Source organism: Urocitellus parryii, chromosome X, assembly GCF_045843805.1.
Source record: "Urocitellus parryii isolate mUroPar1 chromosome X, mUroPar1.hap1, whole genome shotgun sequence".
NCBI classification, from domain to species: Eukaryota; Metazoa; Chordata; class Mammalia; order Rodentia; family Sciuridae; genus Urocitellus; species Urocitellus parryii.
In genome coordinates, this window is record NC_135547.1 from 41740337 (window position 1) to 41757489 (window position 17153).

Below are 17153 nucleotides of genomic sequence, written 5' to 3' on the forward strand. Positions count from 1 at the left end.
TTTAATTTTGTATAAAATAATATTTTTATTTAATTTTGTATAAGATATGAGGTTTAGACTAACCCCCACCACCATGGATATTCAATTGTTCTAATACCATTTGTTGAAAAGTCTATCCTTGCTTAAATGAATTGTTTCTGCACCTTTCTCCAAAATCAGTTCAATATATTTGTTGGGGTCTTCCTCTGAAGTCTCTATTCCATGGATTTATATCTTTCCCCTAACCAATGTCATTACGATAGCTTATAATAAGCCTTAACCCATTTTGTCTCATAGTCCCAGGTATGGAACACCTATACAAACAAATTGCTCAAAACATACCACTATTATAACCTCAAAATAATATTTGAATATTTATTATGGTTGCAGAATTGAAAACTTGGAATGAATAAGTTTATGTTTAGTAGAGAAATTCCTTCCACTCAATTCTTTCCTGTCAAAATTGTTTTAGTTATTTTAGTTCCTTTGCCTTTCCACAAAATTTTCCTGGGAATTGATAGGAATTACATTTTAACTATAGATCAATTTTGGGAGAAATAGCATCTTTATTATGATGAGCCTTTCCATCCATGAACATGTTGTGTCTCAAAATTTTTTTAGGTCTTCTCTGATTTCTTTCATGAGCATTTTATAATTTTCATAAACCATATTACATATGTATTTTGGTTTTGTTAGACTTTATACCATTGTATTTAATTTTCTTTATAGTGATTATAAATGGTATTGCATTTCACATAATTGCTGTTAATATATAAAAACACAATTTTTGTATATTGATCTTTTCTTTTAACTTGCTAAATTTACTTCTTAGTTCTAGGAATTTTTTTGTGGACTCCTTGGGATTTTCTAGATAGGCAGTTATGATATCTACAAATAGGTATTGTACTATTTCTTCCTTTCCAATCCATATGCCATTTATTTCTTTTTCTTGCCTTTTTAGATTATCTAGAACTTCCAATAAACTGTTGAGAAAGAGAGATAAAAGACACATCCTTGCTTTGTTTGTGGTCTTATGTGGGAAGTCTTCAGTCTTTCATCTTAAGTCTGATATTAGCTGTAGGTGATTTTGTGTGTGTGTGTGTGTGTGTGTGTGTGTGTGTGTGTTTAGGCACACATGTACATGTGCTTGCTTGCTTGTGCATAGTAGTGGGGACTGAAGGAACCCCAAGGCCTTGCACATGCTAGGCAAATGCTCTACCACTGAGCTGCATGCATAGTACCCCTTTTTAAATTTTGAAACAGGATATCACTAAGTTGCCTAGGCTTACCTTGAACTCATGATCCTCCTACCTCAGCCTCCTAAGTAGCTATGATTACAGACATGTGTCACTGTACCCAAGAGCTGTGGTTTTGTGTAGATGACCTTTATCAATCTTAGGTACTTCCCCTCTGTTCCTTACTTATTGAAACTTTTATTATGAAAAGGTACTGTATTTTGTCAGAGGCTTACTCTGCATCAATTGACATCATTTTACTTCTTTAATTTCTGTGGTGGTTTAAAATAATAGGTTTCAAATGTTAAGTCAACCTTATATATGTGAAATAAATCCTACTTGGTCATGGTTTATAATTCCTGTTATACATTGTTGGATTTGGTTTGCTACTATTTTGTATGATATTTTTAAAAATGTTCTTGAGATTTATTGGTCTATGGTTTTCTTGTTTTGTACTGTTTTAGTTGGTTTCATTATTAAGGTAATACTGCCCTCTATTTTTTAGAACAGTTTGTAAAGAATTGGTATTAATTCCTCTTTAAATGTTTGGCAGAGATCTCCATTGAAACTTTTGGGACGTGGTTATTTCTTTTTAGGGAACTTTTAAACTACAAATTCAGTTTCTTCATTGTTTGTAAGACTATTTGGCTGACTCCTCATAGATTGTGGGTTATTTTGGAATCAGTGCATTTTGCTAAGTTTTTAAATTTGTAAGTGTATAATTGCTCCTAGAATTTCCTTTTTATCTTTGTAATGTCTGTAGGATCCGTAGTGGTATACCCTGTTTCTTTCTAATATTGATGATTTATGTTTTTTCTATTTTTATTTTTTTGTCTTGGTTAAAGCTTAATTAATTTTACTGATTTTTTCCCTCAAAGAATTAGCCTTTTATTTCATTGATCTTTCTCTGTGGGCTTTTTTTTTTGTATTTATATGTTTATCTTTTACTACTGAGGATTGAACCCAGGGGCACTTAACCACTGAATCACATTCCAGCACTTTTTTATTTTTATTGTTATTTTTTTTTAATTTTATTTTGAGACAGGATCCTGCCAAGTTGCTTAGAGCCTCACTAAATTGCTGAGACTGGCCTTCAACCTGCAATCCTTCTGCCTCAGCCTCCTGAGTCTCTGGGATTACAGGCATGAGCCACCACATCTGGCTTTTCTATGGTATTTCTGTTTGCAGGTTTATTGATATCTGCTCTTTATTATTTTCTTCCTTCTGCTTGTTACAGTTTACTTTTTAAATTTTCTTAAAGTAGCATGTTAGGTTATTGATGTGAGAACTCTTCTTATTCTAATAGTTTTCTCTTTTAATGCATTTTGGATAATCAGCAGTTTTTGAAGTCCATTTGTCATCTCCAGCCATCAGTTTCACTAATGGTTATTATACTGTTTTTTGTAAAGTTCCATGTTAACAAACATTTGCACATAGATATCCCAAAGGCACCTCAAGTTACACTTGTCTAAAACTAAACTCAGTTTAGGGGAAACACTATTTTGCTCTGAGATATATAACTCCTTTACTTTTGCTCAGCTAACAATTAATTCTATTTATTCAGGAATCTTAAGCAGGATATTTATGTTTCTTCATTAAGTAATAGTGATTCTACTTCTTAACTAGCTTTTGAATCCTTCCTTTTCAGTAGATTTCTACCCCCATGTCCGCATTTTAGGCCTGATGTTGAGAGCCACAGCCAAAGGGGCCCCAACAAACTTCCAGCTGCCAGCACACTTCCAGCTGCCGGCTGATGATTGGCTCACAGTGGCCCCAGCAACATCTAGCTGATTGGCTCCTCTGCGGTCATGTTCATTGGGCTGTTTCCCTGCCCTTCAGACTGCCAGCTGATGATTGGCTCACAGCGGCCCCAGCAACATCTAGCTGATTGGCTCCTCTGCGGTCATGTTCATTGGGCTGTTTCCCTGCCCTTCAGACTACGGAACTGCTCATTGGGGGATTTCTTTGGCTCCGCCCATGCGACCTAGCCAATCGGCCTCAAGAGCAGGAGGATTGTGGGAGGTGGTTGTTGGTGTGGGGGTGAGAGGCTTGTGGAAGCCGGTGGTGGCAGTTGGGCTCTGAGGGTTTTTCCTGAGGAGCTGTTTTGCTTGGCATTTGTAGTTCTAAAAATAAAGTTAGTTTCTTTTGACAAGTGGCTCCTGAATTGTGCCCAGCCAGACTGTGGCAGCCTTCTTCATCTCCCATGTTGAAAGAGTAATTTTATAGGGTTTATGAAAAACACCAGCTCTTTTTACACATCACATTTCATACTCCTTATTGGCAAACACTTTTAAATTATTTTATTTGGAGTTTTAAACTATTTACATTTATTTGTCTCTAAGTATCATATATACTATTACTTTTTAGTTTTACCATATTGTGTTTTTTCTACTGACTTTCCAAAATAGGAGATGAAGATTTAACTTTCAATTATATGAGTGTTATTCATGGCCTGGCCATGTAGCATACATTATTATATTTCCTTTATTTTACAAGTCTTTGGTTTCCTTTGAATTTTGTGTCCTCATTTGCTTAGTTTTCTGCATACTTATCAATAATTTATTCCCCAATTCCCTGCTTTTAATTTAAATCTATCGATTTCAGCTTCGATTCATCTCTTCCAGACTCCTCTAATCTCTATTGTACCATCTGGAACTGTGGCTCTGTTGGTTTGCTATTCAGCTAGATTCTCCCTTCTATAGATTATTGTTTTCTCTCTACTTTGTTTTCTCTTCAGTTTAGTGGCTCTTATTTCCTGTTGCTTGATTTATTTCCTTGTTTCCAATATACCACATATTCCAGCAGCTTCCATAATAAGTGCATGGAAGGTAAATTTTTTTGAGACCTTCCATGTCTGAAAAGGTATTTATTCTACCCTCACATTTAATTGATACTATTGGGTGTTGAATTATACTCTGGAAATAATTTTCCATTAAAGTTTATTTTATTCAATAACATCTATGAAAACATTAAATAAAGTTACTAAACATCTTTGTTATTTTTTTCCTTCCTGGTCTTTCTCTTCTCTTTCTCCTTCTTTCCTTCTTTTTTGTTTTTAGATTTTTTTTTTTTGTTAGAGCATTATAGTTATATATAGTAGTTGGATTGATTTTGGCAGTCATGCATGCATGGAATTTGACTTACTCCATTTTAGTACCTATTCCCCTGCCTTTCCCTCCCCTTTTCCCTCCCCCTACTCTCCTTCCTCTACTGACTCTACTGATTGTCCCTTTACTCCTTTGTTTATTTATCATGTTTTTTCTTACATATAAAGTTGGAATTTCCTGCCATATATGCATGTAGCATGGTTTTAATTTATTCTGCATTTCCTTCCCTTTCCTGTCTCTTCTCTCTTCCTCTTGTTCTCCTATTCCACTGATCTTCCCTCTTTTATGATATCCAGCCCCAGTCTTTTTTTCCCTTTTCTATCTATCTTTCAACAGATGAGAGAAAATATTCATCCCTTGGTTTTCTTAGCATGGTGTTCTTCATTTCCATTATCTAACAGAAAATGCCATAATTTCATTCTTCTTTATGGCTGAGTAAAACTCCTTTGTGTATATATATCATATTTTCTTTATCTATTCATCCTTTGACAGGCATCTGGGCTGGTTCCATAATTTGGGTATGTGAATTGTGCTGCTATAAACATTGATGTGGCTGTATTACGGTAGTATGCTGGTTTTAGTTCTTTTGAATAAATGCCAAGGAGTGGCTTAGCTGGATCATATGGTATTTCCACTCCTAGTTTTTTGAGTAATCTCCATACTGCTTTCCATAGTGGTCGTACTAATTTGCTGTCTCACTAATAATGTACGAGTGTCCCTTGCCCCCCACATCCTTGCCAGCATTTATTACTATTTGATTTCTTGATGGTTATTATTCTGACTGGTATGAGATGAAATTTGAGCATAGTTTTTAAATTTTTTTGGCTGGGAAAAAAACAGCTTTAATGGCATTCAAAAATACTTTATAAAAAATGTTCTAGCACAACACTTGTTCGTAAACTAGATTATGTTGTGAACTTTTTTCTAATCTTTTAGGAGCACTGGTTGCTAAGAACTAGAGCTTATTCCTATTCCAAAACTATCTTGTGCTCCTGAAAAACTGCAAAAGCACTTGAAAGCTGTTAAGATATGGATTTTTTTTTTTTATTCTTGATGGTAATGCTGCGGCACTGAGTCTTTGCAGTTTTTATTCAAGATCATGATCCTAAGAAGTTTTGTTGATAACCTGTCCATCTCTAGTTTCAACTGTCTTAATTATAAGTATCCTTTCTGAGTAGGTGTCAACCAGAGGGAGTGAATGCAGGTTCAGGGAGGAGAAGTTGGGAAGAGGCAGAGAAATCCTGTTCATGCCTTCCAGAAGCTTCCTGTAGGTGGCAATCTCAATGTCAAAAGTCATCTTAACATTGAGCAAGTCTTGGTATTCATGAAGGTGATAAGCCATTTCTTCCTTTACATTCTGAATCTCATTCTGCAGGTAGTCAATAGTGTCTTGGTAGTTAGCAGCTTCCACAGCAAAGTTCTCTTCTATTTCATGCATCTGGAGTTCCAGGGACTTGTTAATTCCTTTAAGCACATCCACATTTCAGGTGAGAGACCACATCTGTCTCCAGTACTTATTTGATTCCTGCTTCGCCTGGTTCAGAGCATCATTGTTCCAGTTAGCAACCTCAGTGAAGTCAGCAAACTTAGCCTTGTATCATTCTTCTGCCTCCTGAAGGTTCTTGGCAGTCATGCTTTCATACTGCTGACGGACATCACACAGGGAAGCTTTATGAGGTCAGGCTTAGAAACATCCACATTGATTTGAACATGCTGTTCCTGAATCTGAGCCTCATCATGTAGTTTCTTCAAAAAGACAATCTCTTCTTGCAAGGATTACACTTTACAGTCAAGGTCAAGACATGTCAGAGATGCATTGTTAATATCCTATCTGAAAGACTGCAAGGTGCTCTGGACTTCCTCTCTCTGAAGCATCTCTTGCAATTTCTCTGGTAGCTATGTGGTGTCCTTAGCCAAATTGTCACACTTACTTTCACATGGGCCTTGTCATTGGTGAACTGGTCTACCTGATAGCACAGTTCCTGTATCACCTTCTCCTTCTCCTAGAGGTCCCCCAGATGCAGCTTGCCCTGGCCCCTGAGTTGTTTGAGCTGGCCAGCAAGATCTTATTCTGCTGCTTCAGGAAGCACACCTTGGTGATATAGTTGGTGGAGTGGTCAGTGAGCTCCTGCAACTCCACCTTCTCATTGGTGTGAGTATTCTTGAATTTGGTGTTGATGGCATTGGCCAGTGAGAAGTCCACCAAGTCCTGCTGCAGCTGCACCCCAGGCTTGGAACTCCACAGGTACACGGCCAAGCAGCGCATGACATGGACTGCCCAGGGATGAGGCATAGAGGCTATAGCTGGTACTGGGGTGGACGTGGTTAGGTAGTTCCAGGTGGAGCTTGGCTGGCTCATGGTGCCCAGGCCACCAAACATGCTGCAGTAGGAGGACAAGCACACGGACCTGGAGGACATAGCTACTGAGGGGGGCTGTAGTCTGGATGGCTGCAGCCTTGCAAACTGGCTCCTGGAGGAGGGGCTAGTGAGGGCATAGCAGATGTGGGCATTGGGAGCATTGCTGCATCTCTAGTACAGGGACCCTAGAAAAAAAATGGCAGAGCGTGGTGTAGTTTTGGTTTGCATTTCGCTGATTGCTAGAGATGTTCACATTTATTCTTATTTATATATTGTTGGTCATTTGTGTTTCTTCTTTTGAGAAATGTCTGTTTAGGTCTTTGCCAATTTATTGTTGTATTTTTGTTGTTTTATGAGTTCTTTATATAGTCTCAATATTAATCCCTTGACAGAGGAATAGCTGGCAAAGATCTTCTTCCATTCTGTAGACTCTCTTTTCATGCTCTGAATTGTTTCCATTGCTGTGCAGAAGCTTTTTAATTTGATGCCATCCCATTTATTGATTCATTTGTTTATTGAGCGTTAGGAATCTTGTTAGGAAGTCAGTGTCTGCACCAATATGATGGTATAGACACTTTTCTTTTGAAGAGTTACTAAGTTTCTTATCTAATTCCTTAGTCTTTTTTAAAATTCCTTAGTCTTTAATCTTAGTCCTTTAATCCTTAGTCTTTGATTTGACTTTTGTGCAGAATGAGAAATAGGAATCTAGTTTTATTCTTCTACATATGAATATCCAGTTTTCTAAATATTGTTTTTTTTTCCCAACATGTGTTTTTGGCATAGGTTTTATGTATCAGATGACTAAGTGTGTGTTTGTCTCCATGTCTTCTATTCCATTGGTCTTCATGTCTAGTTTCATGCCAAAACCATGCTGGTATTTTTTCTCTTTTTTACTATGCCTATATAATATAATTTGAAATCAGGTGTTTTAATTGATGCCTCTTGCATTATTGTTCTTGCTCAGAATTGATTTTAATATTATGGGTCTCTTAGTCTTCCAAATGAATTCAAAGACTGTTTTTCTAGTTCTATGAAGAATATTATTGATATTTTGATGGAGATTGCATTGAGTCTCTATATTGCTTTTGATAGTCTGACATTTTTAACAATATTCTGCCTATCTAAGAATATGAGAGGTCTTTCCATCTTTTAAGGTCTTCTTCAATTTCTTTCTTCCATGTTACATAATTTTCATCATAGAGCTCTTTCACTTCCTTGGTTAGATTAATTCCATGTATTTTTTTTTTAGCTTATTGTGAATGGCATAGTTTACTGATTTATTTCTTAGCAGAATCACTGTTGGAGTATAGCAAAACTATTGATTTTTGTATGTAGATCTTCTGTTCTGCTACTTTTATAAATTCCATATCAGCTTTAGAAGTCTTCTGGTGGTGTTTTTAGGGTCTTCTAGATATAGGATCACGTCTTCAGCAAACAGTGATAATTTGACTTTTGCTTTTCCTATTTATGTCCCTTTAATTTCCTTCTCATGTGTTTATCTGTGGGCACTGTAATCCTTGAGTCAAAGGCTGCGGGTTGTTAAGTCCAACATCTTTGTTTTCCTCACCTAGCTGCCACCTGTTGTGGTTAAGAGCCAAAGCTGCTTGTAGTAGCTTTCAGCTTCCTGTCTCCCAGTACAGGGTGGGATAGACTGGTCAATGCTGACAGCCCCTTATAGTGGGGCTGGTGCAGAGTTCTAAATAGCTAACGTTTGCTCTTGGGTAACCCTTGGAACTCTGTTAGTGGGTATTTGAGATTAGTTCACACACCCTATTGATGGAGAGATGCCAATTTCTGCTGGACATTTAGGGCACCAGCACAAAAGGAGCTCTTTCTCCTATGTCTGGAGTCTGTATGTACTAGGCCCAATTTTCTTTGTGCCTATTTCTGTCACACTGGTCCAGGAAGACTCTGGAGTTCATAATAGGTGGGCAGCTGGCAACTTCCTTCATGAGTTCCCAGTCTTTTGCCTCTGCTTATGGCTGTGTATCACTTATAGATGGTTTCCATGCTGATGAACCCATTTCCTTCTGAAATGTGGGCCAAGAAATTTTGGTTGTTTTTCACTTAACATCTTTCCCCACTGACTCTGGGTTCATTAAGATCAACCTCCTTCTGATTCTACAGATTATCCAATCCATTTTTGTTGTTGTTCTGCTACACATTCCTCTCTACCTGTGTTCTACCTCCCCTGCCATGCTAAGGCCTGCCAAGCTGGCACATCTCTAATGTATTTTTTTCTTATGTTCACACTTTCCAATTTTCTGCATCTCTATGGTTTCTTTGTTTTTAATTTATTATTTATTGTTGGTCGTTCAAAACATTACATAATTCTTAATACATCATATTTCACAGTTTGATTCAGGTGAGTTATGAACTCCCAATTTTACCCCGTATACAGATTGCTGTATCACATCAGTTACCCTTCCATTGATTGACATATTGCCTTTCTCGTGTCTGATGTATTCTGCTGTCTGTCCTATTCTCTACTATCCCCCCTCCCCTCCCCTTTTCTCTCTCTACCCCTTCTACTGTAAATCATTTCTTCCATTTGTATTATCTTGTCTTACCCCTCCTTTCGGCCATACCACCCTGAACGCGCCCGATCTCGTCTGATCTCTCTATGGTTTCTTTAACTCTCCAGTGTTGAATTTCAGTGAGTTACCTTAGTTACTCCCCTCACTGAGAAGCAGTCTTACTGCTTTTGAAGTCTGGTGCTATGGAACTGCTGGGAAGTGTACTCTTCCTCTAATCCCCCATCATCTGAGACCCTTACTTCCTTCTCCTTGAACTTTTGAAGATGCAGTTATATTATCATGTAACTTTGAAGACTGTTCTGAATCTGAACCTTCATACCTCTTCATTTGTGTGTTTTATATTTTTCCCATGAACAATTTTGAGATCTTTCTCAGAATATGCAAATTTCATCTGATTGTTTTCATCATCACATGATGAGCTTTGATGTGGATCTCTCACCACTGAGCCTGCTATTGGTGAGTCAAGAAACCCATTTTGTTTTTGTCAGTTGCAGCTATTTTCTTGAATTAGGTTTCTGTTAATTTCCTTTTCTATGATATTTTTGTTCTTCCTGGCAATACACTTATTCTGAAGTTTGAATCCTCAACTAAACTGCATTTCTTTTCTCCTATTTTTCTCTTTGTATTTTGTTAAATTTTTCTGGGGTATATACTCATCTTTTCATTCAAGTTTTTTATTGATCTTTGCTTTTGGTCTTGATTTTTATTTTGCAAGAGCTCGTTGTCATGTTTCTGTCATGTTTGCCAAAAAATCATCTGCAGAAGTTGGGTAGGAAGAATTGTTTAGAGGTAGGATGTGGAGGAGAGGAAGGAACTGCTTCTTAATCATTCATAATTCTGTTTTTAGCTCCAATTTCAATGACATTTTGAATTACCTAGTTCTACTAATTCCATAGCCTTTCTGGAGTTCTAGGGTTTCTGAAGTACAAATCCAGTTGCAATGTTCAAAGTTTCATGTCATTTCTTCTTATTGGTTTTTGTGCTTTTATCATTTTCCTCTTTTTATTTTTGTAAATTCTTTAACTGTTTTACAGATGTTTTAGAATGGAACAGTGGTGAATACATGCATTCTTTAGAGACCTTATCGATGATTTCCTTCCCCAGTCTTATTCCACTCAAATTTACTTTCACATATCTACTCTCAGAGTAGTCTAAGAAATGATAATTATTCTCATCTGTTCATTCTGATTGGCCAATGTAAATTTTTGTGTTTTAATTAGATTATCATGTATAATCTAACCCCTGCTTTTTTTCAACCTTACCTTTTGTTTGCAGCATTTCTTTTAGAGAAATATTTATGTTTGTTCAAAAACCCAATATTCTTTCCTCTTCCATATTTTTGGATGAACAGTTTCTTCTCCTGGAGTACCCTAGCTCTTCATTATCTGCCTTGCAGTGGTTCCTGTATTAAGATGTAATTTAACATCTATCTCTTCTTTTAAACCTTCCTTAACTCATCATTCTAGTAGTTGTTTATTATCTTCTTTGTATCCATACTACTTATTATATTACCAGCATTTATCATACAGTATTGCAGTTATTTATTTATATGTCTGTTTTCTGGAATTTGAGTTTCTACATAGAGATTATGCCCTAATGATTTCTGTGTTTTCAGGATTTAGCTATGCTTTGCATTGGCTTGGTGTTCAATATACATTTTTCTATTCATTTGTGTTGTGATTTGTACACAGTACACTATATTCAGCTTTTGATGGAGAGATACAAAGTTGAGAGATGTGTCCATGAATATCTTTCAGTGTTATTAAATGTTCTACATTTTAATGGCTGGTAAATATTTCATTTTACATGTATGCTAGCCTATTGATGTTTCCAAATGTTTTCATTCTTCAAATTGTGCTACAGTAAACCTAGATGTAGGTAAGGTTTAAGGCACATCAGTGATTACTGGACATAAATATAATACTTAGAAGTTAAAAAACTAAGTCAGGAGTAATATCTGCTTTAAAAACTTTTGATTTATATTTTCTTTCAGGTCAGTTGCACTGATTTATATTTTCAACAGCAATTCATTATTAGTGTACTCACTCCTTCCAGTACTTCTGTAATCACTACCATCACCAGAAATCATCATCATTCCTTGCCAAAATTTATAGTGAAAATGATATTTCTCTGGTTTAATTTGCATCATTCTGGTTACTAATATTTTTAATGCTTAAAATGTTTATAAATATATTGTGTATCACCTTGTAGGTTCATCACTTGTATCTTATGACCATTTTTCTGTTAATCTGTTTTTTCTCCTACTGCCCCAATAATTTTTCTAGGAGAAGGAGATATACTATAACAATATTTATAAGAGTGCAGTGTTTACTTTGACAGTGAATTTAATGTTATATGGTAATATTTATATGTATAACTTAAAAGTAGTAATTACATTAGAAAGCTGTGTTTGGTTTTAGTGATGAAATCTCTATTTTTATAATCTTCTATACAAATGTTTGAATTGTTACCAAAAATATTTGCAAGTAGGCTAAGTTGAAGAAAACATCTGTCCCCAAATCAGAATGAGACTGGCTGCAACAATTTCACCAGTATCTTTTATGGGGAACAAATCACTTTTAGAAAATATTTTTAAGCACACAAATATATAATTTTAACCATTAGCCACTAAATTAAGTCTTTAGTGTATAAACACCACACAATCCAATTTTAGAATGTTTCCATTATCCCCCAAATTTTCTTTTGCCCACTTGTAGTTATTCTCCATTCCTATCCCAAATCCTGGGCAATCCTAATCTACTTTCTGTCTTTATAGATTTGCTTTTGATGGAGAGTTTATGGAAATAGGATAATAATATGTTGCCCTTTGTATCATACTTCTTGCTTGCGATGTTTTTTACAAGGTTCATTCATGTTATAACACATATTAGTACTTAATTTCTTTGTATTGCAGTGTAGCATTGTATTTTATTTACATACCACATCTTGTTTATTGTGAATGGAATTGTTTTCTTGTTTTCATATTTATCAATATAATTTTAAAAAATAATATCAAGGGCTGGGGTTGTGGCTCAGTGGTAGAGTGCTTGCCTAGCATGTGTGAGACACTGGGTTCAATCCCCAGAACTACATTAAAAAAAAAAAAAACTAAACAAAATAAAGGTATTGTGTCTATCTATAACAAAAATATTTTTTAAAGTAAAAAAATAAAAATAATATCAAAATATGTATGACACATTCCCTCCTGCCACACACACAAATTTTGGCTACTGCTAGCATTTTACTTCTAATGTGATATATAATTTAATATACTGGGAAAAAAGAATCACTGATGCTTATCATTTGACTAGAACTCTGGGCAATAATTACCTTAATGCATTTTTTTTTCACATAAGGAATGAAAGTCTTTAAAAATCTTTAAGTATGTTAATATATAAATAGTCCTGGGAATTCAATTAGAAAACATGACAAAATATTTACAGTAAAGTTCTCGTAGTAACACTGACTTGTGATTCTTGACATTTTATTGATTTTCAAAATTGTTATAAATGTACTCTTTTACACTTAATATTTATCAATCACTCAGCAAATTAGTAAAATGTGCTTATGTTGACACTTATGTTCTTAAGTTAATAGTTTGTTGTAGTGCTCATTTGTGTTTCTGTCACATTAAAAAAAGCTTAATTAGAGAAAAAAATTGCACCATGCAATTAGTTATTACCAAAAAAAAGGTGTTGGGGGGGGGATTTATTTTGCTAGCCTCAACATAACACTGTAGTTTTCTAGGCTTTTAGTAGAGAGCCATCATTTCAGTCATTTGTTGAAGTGTGATCTTGCAGAATGTTTATGTTATAAGATAGAATATGGTATTATACTTTAAATACTGAATAAACATTAGGGCCATTCTAGTTTACTGGAATTTTTTTAAGAAAGTATATTTAAGTTTTCATTTCATAAAATTTTTCTTTCTTTTGGGCACTAGTTATTGCTTATCCTCTAGTAAGCATTAATGAACACTAAAACAAATGACCAAATTGGTTGATGGTAGTACAAAAACTCAGCTCATCATGCTTATTTCAACAGCTTATTTTTACTGGCAGAAAATTATACTTTTAGGCTGTAATTGGTAACTGGAACAAAACACAAATGTCAAGTAGACTGTTATTTGCCTTGAAAACTAGGAGAACAGATAAAGAACAGTGTTGTCCACTGTTTTCATAGTTTTTAAAAAAGTAGATGAATGTGTTTTTTCTTCTGTATTTTCTAAAACTATTTAAATTGATATGTAAAGTTTTGTAAATAATAGTTTAGGGGAGAATGTGTTATAATGTTTCTATAATATTTTGAGCTTGGATTAATGATTGTGTGACTTCCTTCCTTATAGGAATGATGCAAAAGAAGGTGGAAGAGATAACAAAGATTTTTGAGGATTTTCAAAGCAAGGAGCAGGAACGCAATGTGAAGATTACCTTTGACTAAAGGCCATGTCGTTAGCATACTGATTTTGGATTGTTTCCTATAAATTTTGATGATGTTGACGTGTTTACAGTTACTACTTATCTTTCATTGCAATAAAATGTGCATGCTCTTTATCTGAATACTCTGATATGAAGAATTATACTATAGTATTCTCAGAATTAAATAAAACTTATATTATCTCCCTTATACAGGCAGCAACCTGTTAGATATTGATTCTGTATGTGTAATACATACCTTATTCTCCTAGAATTCACATACTTCCGCCAATGCACATCTTCCTTCTCTCTCCAACTAAAATGTGGAGAGATATCTGCCCAAAAGTACATGTCAACCAATCTTTAGTGTGTGCTTGTTAGATTCAGCATAAAGTGTGATATACTGTATAGTCTTTCTGTTCAATGGAACTTAATGTCTAGTTTGAGATAAGATTAGTTTCTATCTGTGTAAAATGAATGTAGACAATACAAGGAAGTATGTTATGCATTATAAATGTATGTTATTGAAATTCATAGGAGGGCCAGGTGTATGGTGGCTTATGCCTATAATCCCAGTGACTCAGGAGGCTGAGGCAAAAGGCTCCTAAGTTGCCCTGGCAATTTAGCAAGACCCTGACTCAAAATAAAAATAACAAGGGCTTGGAGTATACCTCAGTAGTAGAGTGTCCCTGGGTTAAAATAAAACCCCAGTACCACCACCACCAATGATAATAATAAAAAGAAAAATTCAGAGAAGGAAGGAATAGTTAGGATGAATTTGTGGTTTCAGTTGGATTTTATGTTTTGTTGGTTGTGTGTGTGTGTGTGTGTGTGTGTGTGTGTGTGTGTGTGGTGTGTGGTACTGGGAATCCTACCCAGGGTCTCACACATGCTGGGCAAGTGCTTTACCAATGAACTATACCGCATATTTGAACTAGGTTGTTTTTAAAAGAGCAAGGTTCAGGCAATTTAATTATTGTTTTATTATACACATGTCCTGGTGTTTTATTTGATTTTAGCATATGATTTATAGTTATTGGTTTTTGTGTATTTCTTTATTTGCTTTTCAAGAAAATGCCATGTTCTTAGCTTTGGAACATTCTATCTCTTGTATTTCACTTAAATCATAAATAAATGTGATGCTCTACTAAATGAAAACATAACACTAAAATAAAATTAACCACTTAAAAGTTTTTAAGTTACTGGAGCTCAGCTGCCTATAATTACTGAGCTAAATTTCTGTTGTCCTGTCTTCACATGACCATCCTGACGGGTATATATTACAGGAAGAAAAATATTTTGAAGTGAATGTTAGTGATAGTGATTATTAGTGATTAGTCTTATGGATATGCTAAATGCTAGAACTTGCATGGTGTCTCTTTCTTATCCAAACTTTTCCAAGAAGCCACTTCTTACCCAGGTAAGTTTTTGTACCACTCAGAATTATAAATGTAAAAGTAATCCAGAAACTGTTTATTTTGTGAATGATTTATGTAGGTAAATATAACTTTTGAGTAGAATCTTGAATAATATCTAATTTTTGAGTTCATATTATTACTACTATTATCTCCTACATAAAAGACATTTATCACATTGTTTATGGAGATTCAATTCTTATACAGTAACCACAATATAAGTTCTATTAGTAAAGAAAAGATAATGTTTTGAGAAGAAAAATGGTTTTAGTCTTCTCTTTACCCAATTAACTGGACAAATAATTTTTGTGGGCATTATATTTTGTCTAAAAATGCATTGTCTCATATTATAATTTTTCCAACTGTTTTTTGAAAATAAAATAGTTTTCAATTCTCCAATGTCTCAACATTCTTTTATGTTTTTTCTCTGTTAGCAGAGTACTTACTGTAAATTTAAGTAAGATAAAATGGAGGCTAAAGTACTGCTTTCACAATCTTGTTGCTCTATTTTCTTGGGGAAGTCTAATATTTTTTTCCAGTACATGGAATATGCTGGAGAATGGCAAGTGGCTTCCAGAACAATCCAATAATGCTGTTAAGACTTGCTGGGGAATCTCAATGTACTGTCTGAAATCTAGTTCCTTGGACTAAATCATTTCTAAGGTTTCTTCTGATTCTGGTTCTAACATGTCATTGTTGAATAAATATTAATTTAAAAGATAAGCAATAACTCATTTTCACAGTAATGTTAAAGCAACATTTTTGTTAGGCACAGAAATTGTGAGCCCCTCCTAGCCATTGTTAACCAGCTAAGAGATTAGGTAAACAAGAATTTTAAAATTTGTTATGTTGACACTTTCTCAGTCAACATACATTTTTGTCCTTTAAAAAGGTGCTATGTTTATTCTTCCTAACAGCATTTATGCTATCTCATTTAGGAAATTTGAAAGACATGCTCAGTTGTTGGCTCCTAATATTAGATGATAAGTAGATTCAAGAGAAGATTTTTTAGTTTTAACATCTTTCATATTTTGGAGTTATAATTGCTTCCCAATGTATTCATCAGAGGTGTGCTGGAAACAAAGCCCTTAAAAACCCTGAAAACATGTCTACATTAAGGAGGAGCTTAATTAAACTAACCTTGTTAAATTGTCAGAAAGACAAATGAGGCATATTTTTCAGTTTGTCATAAATTGTTCTGGGAGGGAATTTGTGAAAATGCTTCATGGTAAGCTCCCTAACCACATATAACATCTGGAGATTTCAAAGCTTTTTATACTTTATCTACTATCCTTTTAAGGTGGGGAGACAGATGCTGTGAGAAACAGAATAGCTATTATTACATAGTTAAGTTTGGTAGAGGTAGAAATGGCCTGATTTTCCTTCTAGTGCAATTTTCTGAATGTCCCTTGGTACCTACACTTGGTACTGGCTACAGTTATATACAGGTACATAAAGTATTTCTCATGACCTTGCTTTCCAGTTGCAATTCCACAGCTCTGTAAGTATGTCTTTTAGCCATTCATTCTCCACTCATCCCACCTAGTGGATTTGCAGTGTATTGTGTATCACTTTCGTACCAATGGACTGTATTTTAAAAAAATTTTTTTTAGTTGTTGATAGACATTTATTTTATTTTTTTTATACGCAGGGCTGAGAATTGAACCCACTACCTCTTACATGGCCAGGCAAGTGCGCTACCACGGAGCCACAGCCTCAGCCCCTAGACTGTATGTTTTTATCAGAAGTATACAAGTTTGGTGTGATGTTTGTTCTACTTTTTGTCATCTTCCCAGAAGGCCAATACAGTAGCAAGCTTGGCACATTTTCCCATTTCCTCATGGAAAAAGTTGCCAATTGAACAGTTTGGTTGAGCAGCAGAATTCAATTCTACCACCTGACAGGATTTACCTGATACAGGCTTATGCTGCTACCCACATTTTTTATGCTTACATTCAGCCTCTGATCTGTCTCTAAGCTGCAAAGTGGTGCATGGTATGTATACTTGTGTACTCCAAGAGCACAGTCATTTGCATATAATAGATGTTGGATAAAAGGCACCATACTTTCAGTCTGCTGGAAGTTATCTGGATAGCAAATATAATG

The 17153-nt window shown here is 35.0% G+C and overlaps 1 protein-coding gene across 2 annotated transcripts in view; it reads left to right on the top strand.

Annotated features, from left to right (window-relative positions):
- Nup62cl (nucleoporin 62 C-terminal like) overlaps positions 1–15384 on the top strand; it is a 79234-nt gene extending 63850 nt beyond the window's left edge. For both annotated transcript variants that reach the window (XM_026402658.2, XM_077793845.1), the window contains one exon: positions 13563–15384. In XM_026402658.2, the coding sequence (XP_026258443.1) occupies positions 13563–13657 (95 nt within the window). In that variant the 3' untranslated portion in view covers positions 13658–15384. The remainder of the gene's footprint in view (positions 1–13562) is intronic.
- Positions 15385–17153: the final 1769 nt, after the last annotated feature.